General features: G+C 33.6%; 2 protein-coding genes across 2 annotated transcripts; both read right to left on the bottom strand.

Annotated features, from left to right (window-relative positions):
* Positions 1-2,155: 2,155 nt before the first annotated feature.
* LOC130445005 (procathepsin L-like) lies at positions 2,156-4,907 on the bottom strand. Its single transcript, XM_056780449.1, has 4 exons — positions 4,688-4,907; positions 3,800-3,939; positions 2,858-3,068; positions 2,156-2,778 (listed from the first exon to the last, which is right to left on the bottom strand). The coding sequence occupies exons 1-4, from the start codon at positions 4,793-4,795 to the stop codon at positions 2,194-2,196; spliced, it is 1,044 nt and encodes a 347-aa protein (XP_056636427.1). The 5' UTR covers positions 4,796-4,907; the 3' UTR covers positions 2,156-2,193.
* A 1,972-nt stretch (positions 4,908-6,879) lies between these two features.
* Positions 6,880-11,793, bottom strand: LOC130445223 (procathepsin L-like). Its single transcript, XM_056780773.1, has 3 exons — positions 11,368-11,793; positions 9,859-10,200; positions 6,880-7,463 (listed from the first exon to the last, which is right to left on the bottom strand). The coding sequence occupies exons 1-3, from the start codon at positions 11,455-11,457 to the stop codon at positions 6,921-6,923; spliced, it is 975 nt and encodes a 324-aa protein (XP_056636751.1). The 5' UTR covers positions 11,458-11,793; the 3' UTR covers positions 6,880-6,920.
* Positions 11,794-12,136: the final 343 nt, after the last annotated feature.

The raw sequence follows: 12,136 nt of genomic DNA, 5'->3' as shown, positions 1-12,136 counted from the left end.
ATACAGACACACACTGTCAAAAGCACGAACATGCTTCGTTTTAATCTTTTTCAACAGTTTTGCCAAACTTATGGGCGTTGCCAGACTTATGTCGATTTTTCAAGAGCAGGTGAAGTTATGATCATAACCACGTGTTGATTACTATACTTTATCTACGACATTAAATAGCGGAAAAATTTAGTTGTAGTAACATGAGGGACTCAATTATGAAAGTTTATTATCTCTCTTGTATTTGTAGCATATTTATTGTTGCATTTTTTTCAGAATCTTGAACGTATCCTGCAGCCAACATTTACGGTTTTTTAGTGCAGACTAAAGTCTATTATAAATGCAGTTACAGCAACTAATAATCAAACTTTCACGACCTATTCCAATTTCATTTCATTCTTCGAATTTTCAGTATTCTTTTATCCAAGTTTCCAATTAAAAACCTCATTTAAACTGGAGTAGAAATTACAGACGCGATTTGAAAAATAAGGAAATTCGGCTCTTAAACCGAGCTTTCGTTTCAGTCGAATTTTCTATACATTTTTACATACTTTAATGTAGTATCACGCGCACGAATAATTTTTATGCGATTTAAAGATTTGCCATGTCTGAACGTTCTCCGAATCTAATTTCTTCGTTTTAATTGGATTTTTGTTTGTATATAAATTTCGGATTAAAATTAAATTTAAATGACTCGATTCAATGTCCGATTTTTCGGTCGGTAGGAAAAAAATCTCATTTTCTTAATGTTCGCTTTAATTTCTTCCAAGTACTAATAGATATTCGCATTGGCGGATCATTTTAAGGGTCTATAGTCTATTTCAGAAAGGTATACAGTAATAAAATGGGGAATTCCGTCCAGTTTGGCTCAATTTCTGTGTCGGCCATAGGTGTAGGTCTTGAAATATAGTGTAGGGATTTCTTAGATAATAGATTATATAGTTACGTTTTGCGTTTAACAGTGTTTGTGAATGGATAACAATAGGCTAATTCCATATATTGACCTAACCAACCCGGGTGGTACTACCTGCACTTGATAAAAAGAAAGAATTTTACATTTAAATCAATGCCAAACTATGAAAGTGGCTTAAATATTCGTTGGGTCACTCTTTGGTCCCTTTGCGTACCTAATGAGGTTTTATTACTTTCTACCTTTCTGAAATAAACTATAAATGTCATTATAGCCTGTCATTTCCAATAACTGTGCATAGACTGGAACTTTTGCCGAGAAAATGACAAAATATCTAAAATGACTTATGATATTAGACCATTATTCACTTTTAACGACTTCAAAAGAATTGCATAACGTTAACAATGCTTTTTTGTTTGGAAAATAAAATTGTTCTAGATTCTTGAGGTTCAGTCACTTCCCTACATCTTCCAAATACTAGTTATGAAAGTTTAATACATTACTTTGGGTTGGGTTCCCCATTTCGTCCTTTAGACTCCTACTCTTCTTTCTCTCGCTTAAATCGCTGATCAGTCTTGTGGCGCAGAGCTTCTTGAATTTACCGAGAAACTAGATCCCATTGGTTCTTTTCCCTTAACATCTTTACTTCGATAGTGTCTCCTTGCACGACTCCAACTCCCCTCTGTACAAGAAAACTCAGTCTATCTGAAGTTGATTCAGAATTCCGACAACGAGATGAAGTAAAACTTCTCGAATACTTGGACATCAATAAAAATCACTTCGATAGCGTCTGCTGACAATTCGCCATGCGCGACTTCAACTCCGCACTGTATCAGAAAACTCGCAATAGAATTTCGACAACAGAATGCGGTGGATTTTTTACATCAATAAAACCACCATGAAATATCCTCAATTGTATTGAAAAGAAGCTTAGCTACATTAACATTTATGTAAACTACTTTGCTTATCATACAAAAGAGGTTACTGGCTTGCAGATTGGCTACTACTGTTGTACAACTGACAATGTTTATGTCACGAAGAAAGTCTTTAACTTGCAAAATTTCCGTTATAATGAATTTTCTAACATAATATGCCAATTATAAATCAAGGTCCTACGGCTTAATATTTTTACTTATCGACTGGCTTATTAGCTTCTTCAAAAATCGATTAAAGTTTCCAAACATCCACAGGTAGTAGCATGAAAACGCAAATACTTAAACTAAAATTCTGGATGGTAAAGGTATTATAATAATTTAATTATGATATAACATTTATTTGACATTTGAAAATGAATTTTATATTTCATTTTCTTCGCTATTTTCTTCTATCTTTTCCTCTGATACATAGTACATACCATAATCGATGCCACAATAATTAGGATGTTTATTTCTAGCTACTTTAATGTAACCGTCTTGTCCCCAATTTATCCCCCACGAATTTTTCATCAACCAGTAATCGTTTCCATTTTCCGTACCGTATCCAACAATCACAACGCAATGATTAGAATGCGGGGAACATTCATTGTGATACCACACACCGCTGCTGTAGAATCTCCATTTAGCTGTAACGTATAAGCATATAGATAAAGGACCGTGCTGTTTAATACCTTCCTTAAGCATTTCGTCACCACCAAATGCAAAGTATGTCGAATTAAAGTCTATGTGGATACTAGATTTAGTTATATTCCGACAAGGATCTTGTCCTGCAGTATAAGGGTAGTCACTTTCGAGATAAATCCCATGGTCTTGTATAAAATCAGCTGCTTCGTAAGGGCTACCACCTTCGCAGGTGTCATTGGAATAGCAATCAACCACGTTTTGTTCACTTAGAGAAAGTAATTGTCCAGTTTGGATGAAATTGTAACTCTCTAGAGCTGACACCTAAAATACGCAAATAATAGTAGTTAATTCAAACATATTATATATTGTATTTCAATAAGAATAGAATGAAAATTTTTACCGCACTAAATATCCAGCATGAACCGCATTTTCCTTGATCTTTAGCAGGTGTTACAGCACCAAATTCTCTCCAATCAAAATACTCCGAAGAAACGTTGACTGAAGATGATTTGTTCGCTACAATTTCTTCATTGTAATGTATTATATTATCTCCACTTAATTCTGACAAACCATAGATGTCACTAAACTCTTTATCAGTTAAATCAGCGAATCTAGAATAAAAATTTTCCAAAACAAACACATTTTTTAAGAATGAGGGTGTTTCGTGAGTTTCGCTAATTTTATAGTTGCCGTACTGCTACTGATTTGGATAACTTTGTATCCATTGGTCCTGGATACAATCTAATAACACATCTTTATCAACTAGTTTCAAGATCTGTCAAAAACATCGCGACTATCCGTGAAAATGTGCAGAAGTCGAAGCAGTCTATGTCGCTTGGGTTATGGTGGTGGATGAATGTTGTTCAGGAGTGTAATTTGTACAAAATTCAACTAAGTAACAGTAAACTATCATAGATAACGATGTGGGTTTGTTCAATAAACAAATTTGGAATTTAGTTTAGGACGTCTAGAAGCGATGAAATGCATTCAAGAAAAGTCACTGTTATAGATTTTAATCTAGTGACTTTTGGACACCATTTTTCATTAAGACCTACATAAACCAAGATATTCAACACACATTGAACCTTTTTGTTGGGAAAATCGATTGAAAATCTCATTTTTGCTATTTTTAGATTGTACAGGTTGTCCTTACAAATGTTACGGATTGTTAACCATTGGGGGTAAACCGCCCCTGGCGTTTTTATGTCACAGTATTATTTTCATGTCATCTACTCACTCCACAGTCCCGAACACCCCGTATTGTTAAGAGGTATAACAAAAAATAAGAACTCGCGATGATATCTCGTATATACTCAAATTTGAATCAGAATGTAATACATACCTATTGATATCTTGCAAATACGTTTCTTTCCCTTCTTCGTATCTTTTATTATGATTAAGGATATTAACTAGGTTTTTTTTGAAGATTTTATACCTTTTTTCATCTTCTCCATTCGATTCATATGTTTTATTGAATTCTTCCTGAAAGTACGCATACAAATTATTCAGTTTAGGGAAACCGAATAGCTTGAGTTACTGCAAACATAGAAAAAAAGTTCAAGAACAATCTCGTCTGTTTGATTTGAAACGATTTGTTTCCTTGAATGTGCTTGAAACGTTTTTTAATTGCTTTCTACACAAAATTTTAACAAAATTCAAGTCGCACGCTCGCGGTTAGACGTTTCCAGCAAAATATCTGTAGCTTCCATTCTTTTTCTGATTTTAGCATCTCAAATCCATTAGCCATAGCTTTATAATGAGAAAGGGCAAATCAAATCTTTCCCCAGGTCTTCTGTAGACTTGTCCTCTTCTGTCAAACTCAGCATTTGTCTGAAAAGGGAACGGAGCTCCATTGATCGTCAGTCCAATTAACGTATTCTCTGACAAAAGGTAGATGGGTCACTCGGTGGGCGGAGGTAAATTTGGGGCTAGTAGCTGGTAGTTTTGACTCAAGGTTAGCTACATAAAGTATTCTGTCTGTCTGCTGAGCCACTCACAGCCACACCTCGCATTTCTTTGACTTCTTGTTGGACTGGAACAGTAGTGAGGGGCCAATTTCTCAGCGATGTGCTGACAATGAATCAGTCATCTCAAAAATGCAATTTTGTGCTGGGTTTTGCGTTGCGATTGCAGTCAATTTTTTTTGTTCACGAGTAAACTTATAATAAGCTGTAATTAGTCAACATGGATCATAATAATTCTATAGGGTAAAAAATAAGGAAAAACTAACCTTGAATCGTTTCCATTCTACCTTAGGACTGTTATTTTTACTATCACTTAATCCTGTAAGCGTGAAAGTGATGATAGCAAACACTATGAATATGCTAATTTGTTTCATTTTTGTTTTAAAAATTGAGCTGATAACACATTTGGAAGAGTGCACGAGATTAAAGTATTTGCGCAACTGATATAATTATTTTAATCGAGTAAATTGGAAGAATTTAAAAAGAATGACAAACGTAGTAAGTTTTTTAATGAGAATGTCTTTTATTCGTATCAAGGGCAAACATTTAGTATAATGAACTCATGTGCTTTTAATAATTGCGTAAGATTAATGTACTAGTCCAGTATTGGAACAAATAAAATCTAAATTGAGCAAAAAATAAAACATTTTCTATTATACCAGGTTTGTCTTGAAAGTTTAGGACATCGATTTGCAGAGTTAACAGATTCAAATTCAATTTCAGCCATTTTCGAGTGTAAATTTTCATTTTAAAATCTTATAAGTGAGTCGTTGTGAATATTTTTCTGGAAATATTGGTTTTTAAAGGCAATATGCAAATGAAATAGAAGCTAGAAATTGTATTCGGTGGCTCTACACTATCATTCATCAACTTTAATGACTACGAGCACTCTAGACAGCCGAAGTTGGTCGAATGTGTGCCAATATGCTACAATAATCAAGCTCAAAAATACAATATAGAATATCCAATGTATAAGTAACTTCACCACAGTCTTAAAAAGTTTTCTCATCATCATATCCCTTATATTCTCTGTAGAATTTCAATGATGATAGGTAAGGCCACGAAATATTGAATCTAGCTTCTCGTAGAAACCCCAGTAATCTACGTGTAGCATATGGATGTTCGTCCAGTTGTTGAGAAAATCTCGAGGTGATTATAAACCCGAAATCCTCAGGAACTGGACTAAACATATTTCATTTAGGCGTCATAATAAACGACAAAGTGATAACAAAAATAAATATTTCGCAACTAAAGACTTTGTAACCTCTTTTTTGAGTTACTCCATTACTTTAATAATTCCTTCTAGGCTTGCTCATTATATATTGAATGGAATATTACAATAAATAATACAAAAAATCCATTTTTGTTCAAGGAAACATATCGGATTCGGCGATAAAGTAGGTACTAACCTCAACTACAAATTTTCTTAGAAAATTAGCATTTGAAGTGTTTGAAAAGTATGTGTGATTTGTATTCTGCATAATTTTAACTTTATTTTTGATTTCTATTTAAAAAATGATTAACATTAAATCAAATGTTCAAACATTGATTTTCAATTACCTTTGTCTTTCATATTCTTGTATCCATCTAAATTATCATTAGTCCAATATCTTTGGCTGTTATTTTGGAGTGATAGTACACTCTACGCAAATCATAGATGGGCTGCTCGGTTGGCTGGAGTTGATTTGGCTCAAGGTTAGCTATATAAAGTCTTCTTTTGACTGTCCAGCCACTCACGGCCATTCCTTACATTTCTCTGAGCTCTCGTTAAACTTGAAAGCCAGTGAGAGCCCAATTTAACAGCCATGCGCTGCAATGAATCATCTGTCTCGGATGTGAACCATTTTCTTTGGGAACCGCTTCTTCGATGAACGTTACCAGTCTCTTGGTAGCGACGATAAACTCTAGGAACAGCAGACTGTTCGCTTGAGCTTCTTTATCTCTTATAACATATTGTTGAAGAGCAATATTTTATACTATTTTGAAGCTAATGCCATAAGCTTCAATATTTTACTGAGAAAAACATAATTTAGTGTTCAGTTTTTTTGTCAGTGACTTTCGATTTCAGGGGTGTCACCTGAGTTGATTTTTATTCTCCAGTGAACTTTTTTTTGTTTTAAAACAGAAATTATGATATTAAGTTATTTTTCAATATTATTTTTTCGAAAATAATATTTTTGCTTTGAAAAATCCCAATTTTCACAGCTAATTGTTTATGTTATCACCTCAAAATTGATGGAAAAAGTTACTGTGCTACAAAAATTTCTTATATGAGCGACCTTTTCATTAGCATTAAGTAATTCTGGCACTAAACTGTCATATATATTTCTCATTAGTAACTTTCCGAGCAAAATATTTCGTTCAAATGAAAAGAGCCACTTCCAAATCATTACATGAGATGAATAAATATTTCTTCTCGGGTTATTAAGTGAAAATTGTGTAAATTAAAATAAATGGAAACTAATTAATATATTTAATATAATACTAACATTATAACATTCAAATTATGTATATTGATTCATTAGTTAAACCACAATAATTGTTATGTTTGTTTCTGGCCACTTTTAAATAACCATCTTCACCCCATTTAGTACCCCAAGAATTTTTTATCAACCAATAATCTTGACCTCTTTCCGTTCCGTAACCAATTAAAAGCATGGCGTGATTGGATATGTCCGAACACCATTTTTCATACCAAATTCCTTGAGTGTATAGTCGCAATCTAGCATCAACATACATACTAACACTAATCGGTCCGTATGTTTCCAATGCTTTTCTCAAATCTTCCTCCGTTCCGTTAATGTAATCGTAAGTGATGAAGTTAATTTTTATTTTCTCCGTAGAGGGTTTACAAGACATCTGTTTGTCTCGATAGGGATACTCGTTTTCCGTACTTACACCATTTTCTTGTACGTAAGTAAGCGTGTCTCCTGGAAATCCTCCTAGACAAGACGTGTTGGAAAAACAGTCGACAACGTTTTGTTCGCTCAGAGATATTAGCTCGCCGGTTTTTCTGAAATTGTACCCTTCCAAAACACCGATCTGAAAAAACTTACGTTGTAGAAAAAGTGATTTTTAACCAGAATGTTATCAAGGGAATTTCCCCTAGCCACAAAACTTCTGTTTATAACATAATAATTCAAATTCTACAAGTATAAAAAACATTCTCGCAAAGAAAAGGTTCTTCTACTACTAATTTAGCACTCGAATAACCGTAAATCCTAGAGGAAACCATGAAATATTACTGAAATATTTCAACGTATAGGCAAGAATTTATGCTGGGAAATTATAAACGATCTGTGAAATAAACGACATTCAAAGATATGAAACCTAAAAAGGAGAAGTTTCAAGAAGATATCAGATGCTGATCACTTCTCAGGTTGACTTGAAATCCAGTTAGAGCAGAATATGACGAACTAATGAGACTTGAGGGACCAAAATCAACACGATTAAAGCACAAGCTATATTCTTCTGGACCAAAAAGAAGTCATCCAAAGATTGATATTTGAGGACTACCTAGACTAAGAAGGCAAGAGGACGACTAGAAGGACTCACTCGACACCAAGCTGTACTTTACAGCGAGAGGATTCACTACCATAAGAGACCAAAAGAAGCTCCAAACCCAGCAAAAATCATCTTGAGTTAAGCAGATAATGTTACTTATTACATCAAGAGCTCCATCCATAGCTAGAGTAAAACATAGAGCGAGGAAAGATAGTGAAGGACGAGAAAGCAGCTGGACCACGATAAGCAGTAGAAGCAAATAGAAGGAAGAGAACAAAGAAAAAAGAGACAAATTAAAGATCTAATATTAAAATCGATAAAAAAATCAGGTAGGAAGAGTGTTTGTTAGCAAGTGGATTAACTCTCTAAAGTTGTTTTTAGTTTAAAAAGAAGCAAAAGGGAGTAAGGTGAATTGTACTGCATTTTAGAAAAAAATAGGGAATGGGGTGAAAGTTCTCTCTGGCTGGCATCGTATTTTGAGGGTTGCATGTTGGAAAAAGGCGAGTTTAAACCAGGTATATGTGGACAATGAAGGCACTGCCAATTCCGTATTCCTAGAGGAGATATTGATACAAGCGTTGATACACAAGTTTCGAGATAGACAAATAAAAACAAATATTTATAAGTGGATATGGCTTTATTGTTTTTAAAAATATTTTCCATTAAGATAAAAACATGTTTGCATGCTTTTGAGAATTTTTTCCATCCCGATTGAGATATCTTCAAAACATGTAATTTGAACCGCTACTTCTGATGTAGGAAAACGTTGTTCTCGAAATTTATTGTTGATTTGCCAAAATAAGAAGGAATCATTGGGTGCCAAACAAGGACTGTACGGCGAATGATCGATCAATTCGATGTTTTGATTGTTCAAAAACGTTTTTGTTTGAACTGATGTGTGAGAGTTCCCAATTTCGTAGTGGAGAATGATTTGTTTTCTGCGATTGGTTTTCCTAATTTAATCAAACAATTATTGCAAATAAATGCTGGTGTACCATTCAGAATTGACCGTTCTACGTTGTTAATGGAACGGTGGCGACATCTTCAGTCATTCCGAAAAAATAGGTGACCATTTGTGTTCGAAATGCTTCGTGTGTAAAAAATTTTTGTTGAATTTGGTTCGTCTTCGAAGTTGGTGTTTAGTTTAGGATTCATTTGCATAGATCTATTCGTCACGATCCTATAAACCTGATTAGAAGCACTGGGATTGAGTTTTCTGAGCATTTCTTCGCACCGATAGACAAAAACTGTTTTATTGCGCGATTGTCAAATTATGCGGTATCCAACGCTAACAAATCTTGACAGCCAAATGTTCAAGAAACATGGAATGTATACGAGTAGAACTAATGCCCGAGTATGCCTCAATCTCATGCTATGTCACATGGCGATCTTGCAATATCAATTTAGACACAGCGTCGATGTTTTCTGGCACAAGATTATGCTCATCAACAAAAGTCGAAGCGAGTTTATCGGCACACTGCTGTTGGTTTAATCCACGTCGAAAGTGATAGAAAATCATCGCACAAAAATATTTGCGATTTGTGTTTTGTCCAAGATGAATTTTTCAAGTATCTGTAAACAACTCTAATAACACTTGTATGACAACATGCTCTGAGTACGTTCACACTGAGTACGAACAATGTCAGATTTGACATATTCACATCAGTGTTGCCATATCTCAATACTCAAATAGCAGCCCTTGTAGGAAAGAGTCTAGTTCACAACACTACTGTTTGTTAATTTTGAAGAATGTAACTTTTGTTCAAATAACAATTGATTACTTGTTATCATGTGTAATATAGAAATATACCCTTCTCAGAACTAGTCTTCAAGCATTTCTTTTGAATACTTTTCTAAATCTGAGCTAGAAAAAGACAATATAAATCTTTTTCTTCATTTTATGTATAAAAAAATAAAATTAAAAGTAACTTACACCGCTGAATATCCAACAGGATCCACACAACCCTTGATCTTTGACATGTGTAACCGCCCCTCTCTTTCTCCAATCCAAATATACAACAGTTAAATTCCTATCAATTTTTCTTTTATTTTTGAAAATACGATATCTTTTCATCGGTCCGTGTCTTTCTAGTTTATATTTTTTGTTAAATTGTGCTTTAGATAAATCTGCGAAAACCGTGATACCTTTTTTAAAAGTCGTTAAGCCATTTTCAAAACGTTTATTATGATCTTTTATTTCCTTCATATTATTTTTGAAAGCATTAAATCTTTTCTTCTCTTCTGCTTTGTTTTTGTAAGATTTATTGTAGACTAGCTGAAAATAACCACATTAATGGAAAGTTCAATTGTACCAAAAAGTTATTTCTGAAAGCATAAAATCGAAACCAGGAATCTTATAGTTTTAAGCTAATACCAGTTCCATGGAATTTGTCTGATGAAGAAGTTGCAGTGTCACTATTGGAATGAAGTTTAACCAATTCTATGTGGACGTTCAAAGTCATGTCAAAGATACGGCCCGCGGGACGCTTCCGGCCTCTGGACCGCGTTCAAAATGTGTCACAGAAAAAAGAATCATATTTTTTATAGCTTTTAGTTTTCATTCGATTCCTCTACGAATGTTTTAAATATTCGTACTCTCAAGTCTAACGATTTTTATTATTAAATTAAGTAATTTCAAGGGTGCTTAGACAAGGGAGAGAGAAAGATATAATCTTCCACACGTTTCGAGTCTAGAACCTTCCTTAACCATATAAAACGAGTGCGCCAGTGCGACATGAGTCAGTTGAGTCGAGTAATCGAAGCGATACGGTTGGAGAAGGATTTTAATTGTACTGCGAAGTGGTGATTGTGAAGTTATTGTACATTTGAAGAAACACTATGATACGAATCAAGTCAAAATTTGATTGTTATACTGAAAAAATAAGAATCGACACATTTTCATCCATAAAATCTAAACTTCAAGGTCAAAAATCGAAAGAATATTTGAAAAATTAGAAAGAAAGAATGTACTATTGTATGTATGTACAACTATTGTTGTCAAAGTTATATTAACACAAACAAAATTAATCAATTTTTTTAACTGCTTTTTAGTCTCAGTTGCTTTGTGGTAGATCCACGATAGAAAATTCCAATTATGGTCGATTTTTAGCACAAGTGGCCCTTATTTAGCAAGAAACTTTTACTTATACAAGTGATCCTCTAAAATAGAAACTATTGAAAGCCTTAGGACATTTCTTTAGGTATCTAGACCTCAATTAGACATCCACAAGTTATGTAATCACAAAGGAATCCAATGTACCACTTTTTCACCAATGAAATTGATTATACACAGTGTTTATAGACTTTATCAATCCTAGCCTTGGTTTACGAAAAAAAATGAGTGCTTAATACTGATAGAAGCGTTATATTAATACGCGACTCAGCAAAGATGAATATAGACATCGATTTAATAGTATAATATTATGATAATACGATATGTTACCTTAAATTGTTGCCAGTCGTCTTTAATTCCACAAAAAGCTTCACTGAAGATGGTATAGAATATAAGAAACGCTAGTAAGATTGGTTTCATCGTGAGCGCTATATTATAACTGAACGAAATTTTGAATTTCGTTGGAAAAGTCGCAATATAGTTCGATTAAACATTTAAATCACGACATGCTGAAGTTTATTTTTACCTTTCAGTTTAGTAGTCATATAAAACGCTAAAGGTTACGATTCCACATTTATAAATTTGAAGTTTACGGTGGAAAAGTAACCAAATGAAGAACATCTTTTATCAATAATTTGATGTCATCATTTGTTCCGATAAAAAATTGTTTTGCTGGTTTCAGTGATTAGATAGTTTGACGCCAAGTTTGAGATTACATATTAATTGTGAAAAACTATCAGAATTTAATTCTATACTGATTGATTAAATTTTGCTATACAAAATCCATGAATCAAAGTACACGATAAGAGATAAATTGGGCAATTAGTAGTAAAAACCAAAGTTGCGTTTACGATAGCGTTGTGATCATTTTAAACGTTGCCAAATTGTTAATAAAAAATAGAAATTAACAAAAAATGTTATAATGTATACTTTGAAAACTAAACTAAATATTTTGTACTTATGACATCCGAGGGTTTTATTCTACAATGTTAATTATACTCGGATAGTTTCCCATTGCCTTTCCCATCACAGTGCTGTAAACGATTGAGCCCCTCTGATTTCGCTTGCAATTCTCTGAATATGAGCCGCCTCATTTCGG

The sequence above is a fragment of the Diorhabda sublineata genome, chromosome 6 (assembly GCF_026230105.1).
Source record: "Diorhabda sublineata isolate icDioSubl1.1 chromosome 6, icDioSubl1.1, whole genome shotgun sequence".
NCBI lineage: Eukaryota > Metazoa > Arthropoda > Insecta > Coleoptera > Chrysomelidae > Diorhabda > Diorhabda sublineata.
This window is presented reverse-complemented; position numbering and strand designations above follow the sequence as displayed.

What these genes read in the sequence shown, in the direction of transcription:
- LOC130445005 (XM_056780449.1), bottom strand. Translation starts at nt 4,795, where the DNA reads ATGAAACAAATTAGCATATTCATAGTGTTTGCTATCATCACTTTCACG. An exon ending in TATTTGCAAGATATCAATAG is followed by an intron (nt 3,069 to 3,799) that starts GTATGTATTACA and finishes TTTTTATTCTAG; the next exon opens with ATTCGCTGATTTAACTGATA. An exon ending in CATGCTGGATATTTAGTGCG is followed by an intron (nt 2,779 to 2,857) that starts GTAAAAATTTTC and finishes TGCGTATTTTAG; the next exon opens with GTGTCAGCTCTAGAGAGTTA.
- LOC130445223 (XM_056780773.1), bottom strand. Translation starts at nt 11,457, where the DNA reads ATGAAACCAATCTTACTAGCGTTTCTTATATTCTATACCATCTTCAGT. An exon ending in ACGACTGGCAACAATTTAAG is followed by an intron (nt 10,201 to 11,367) that starts GTAACATATCGT and finishes GGTTATTTTCAG; the next exon opens with CTAGTCTACAATAAATCTTA. An exon ending in CCTGTTGGATATTCAGCGGT is followed by an intron (nt 7,464 to 9,858) that starts GTAAGTTACTTT and finishes AAGTTTTTTCAG; the next exon opens with ATCGGTGTTTTGGAAGGGTA.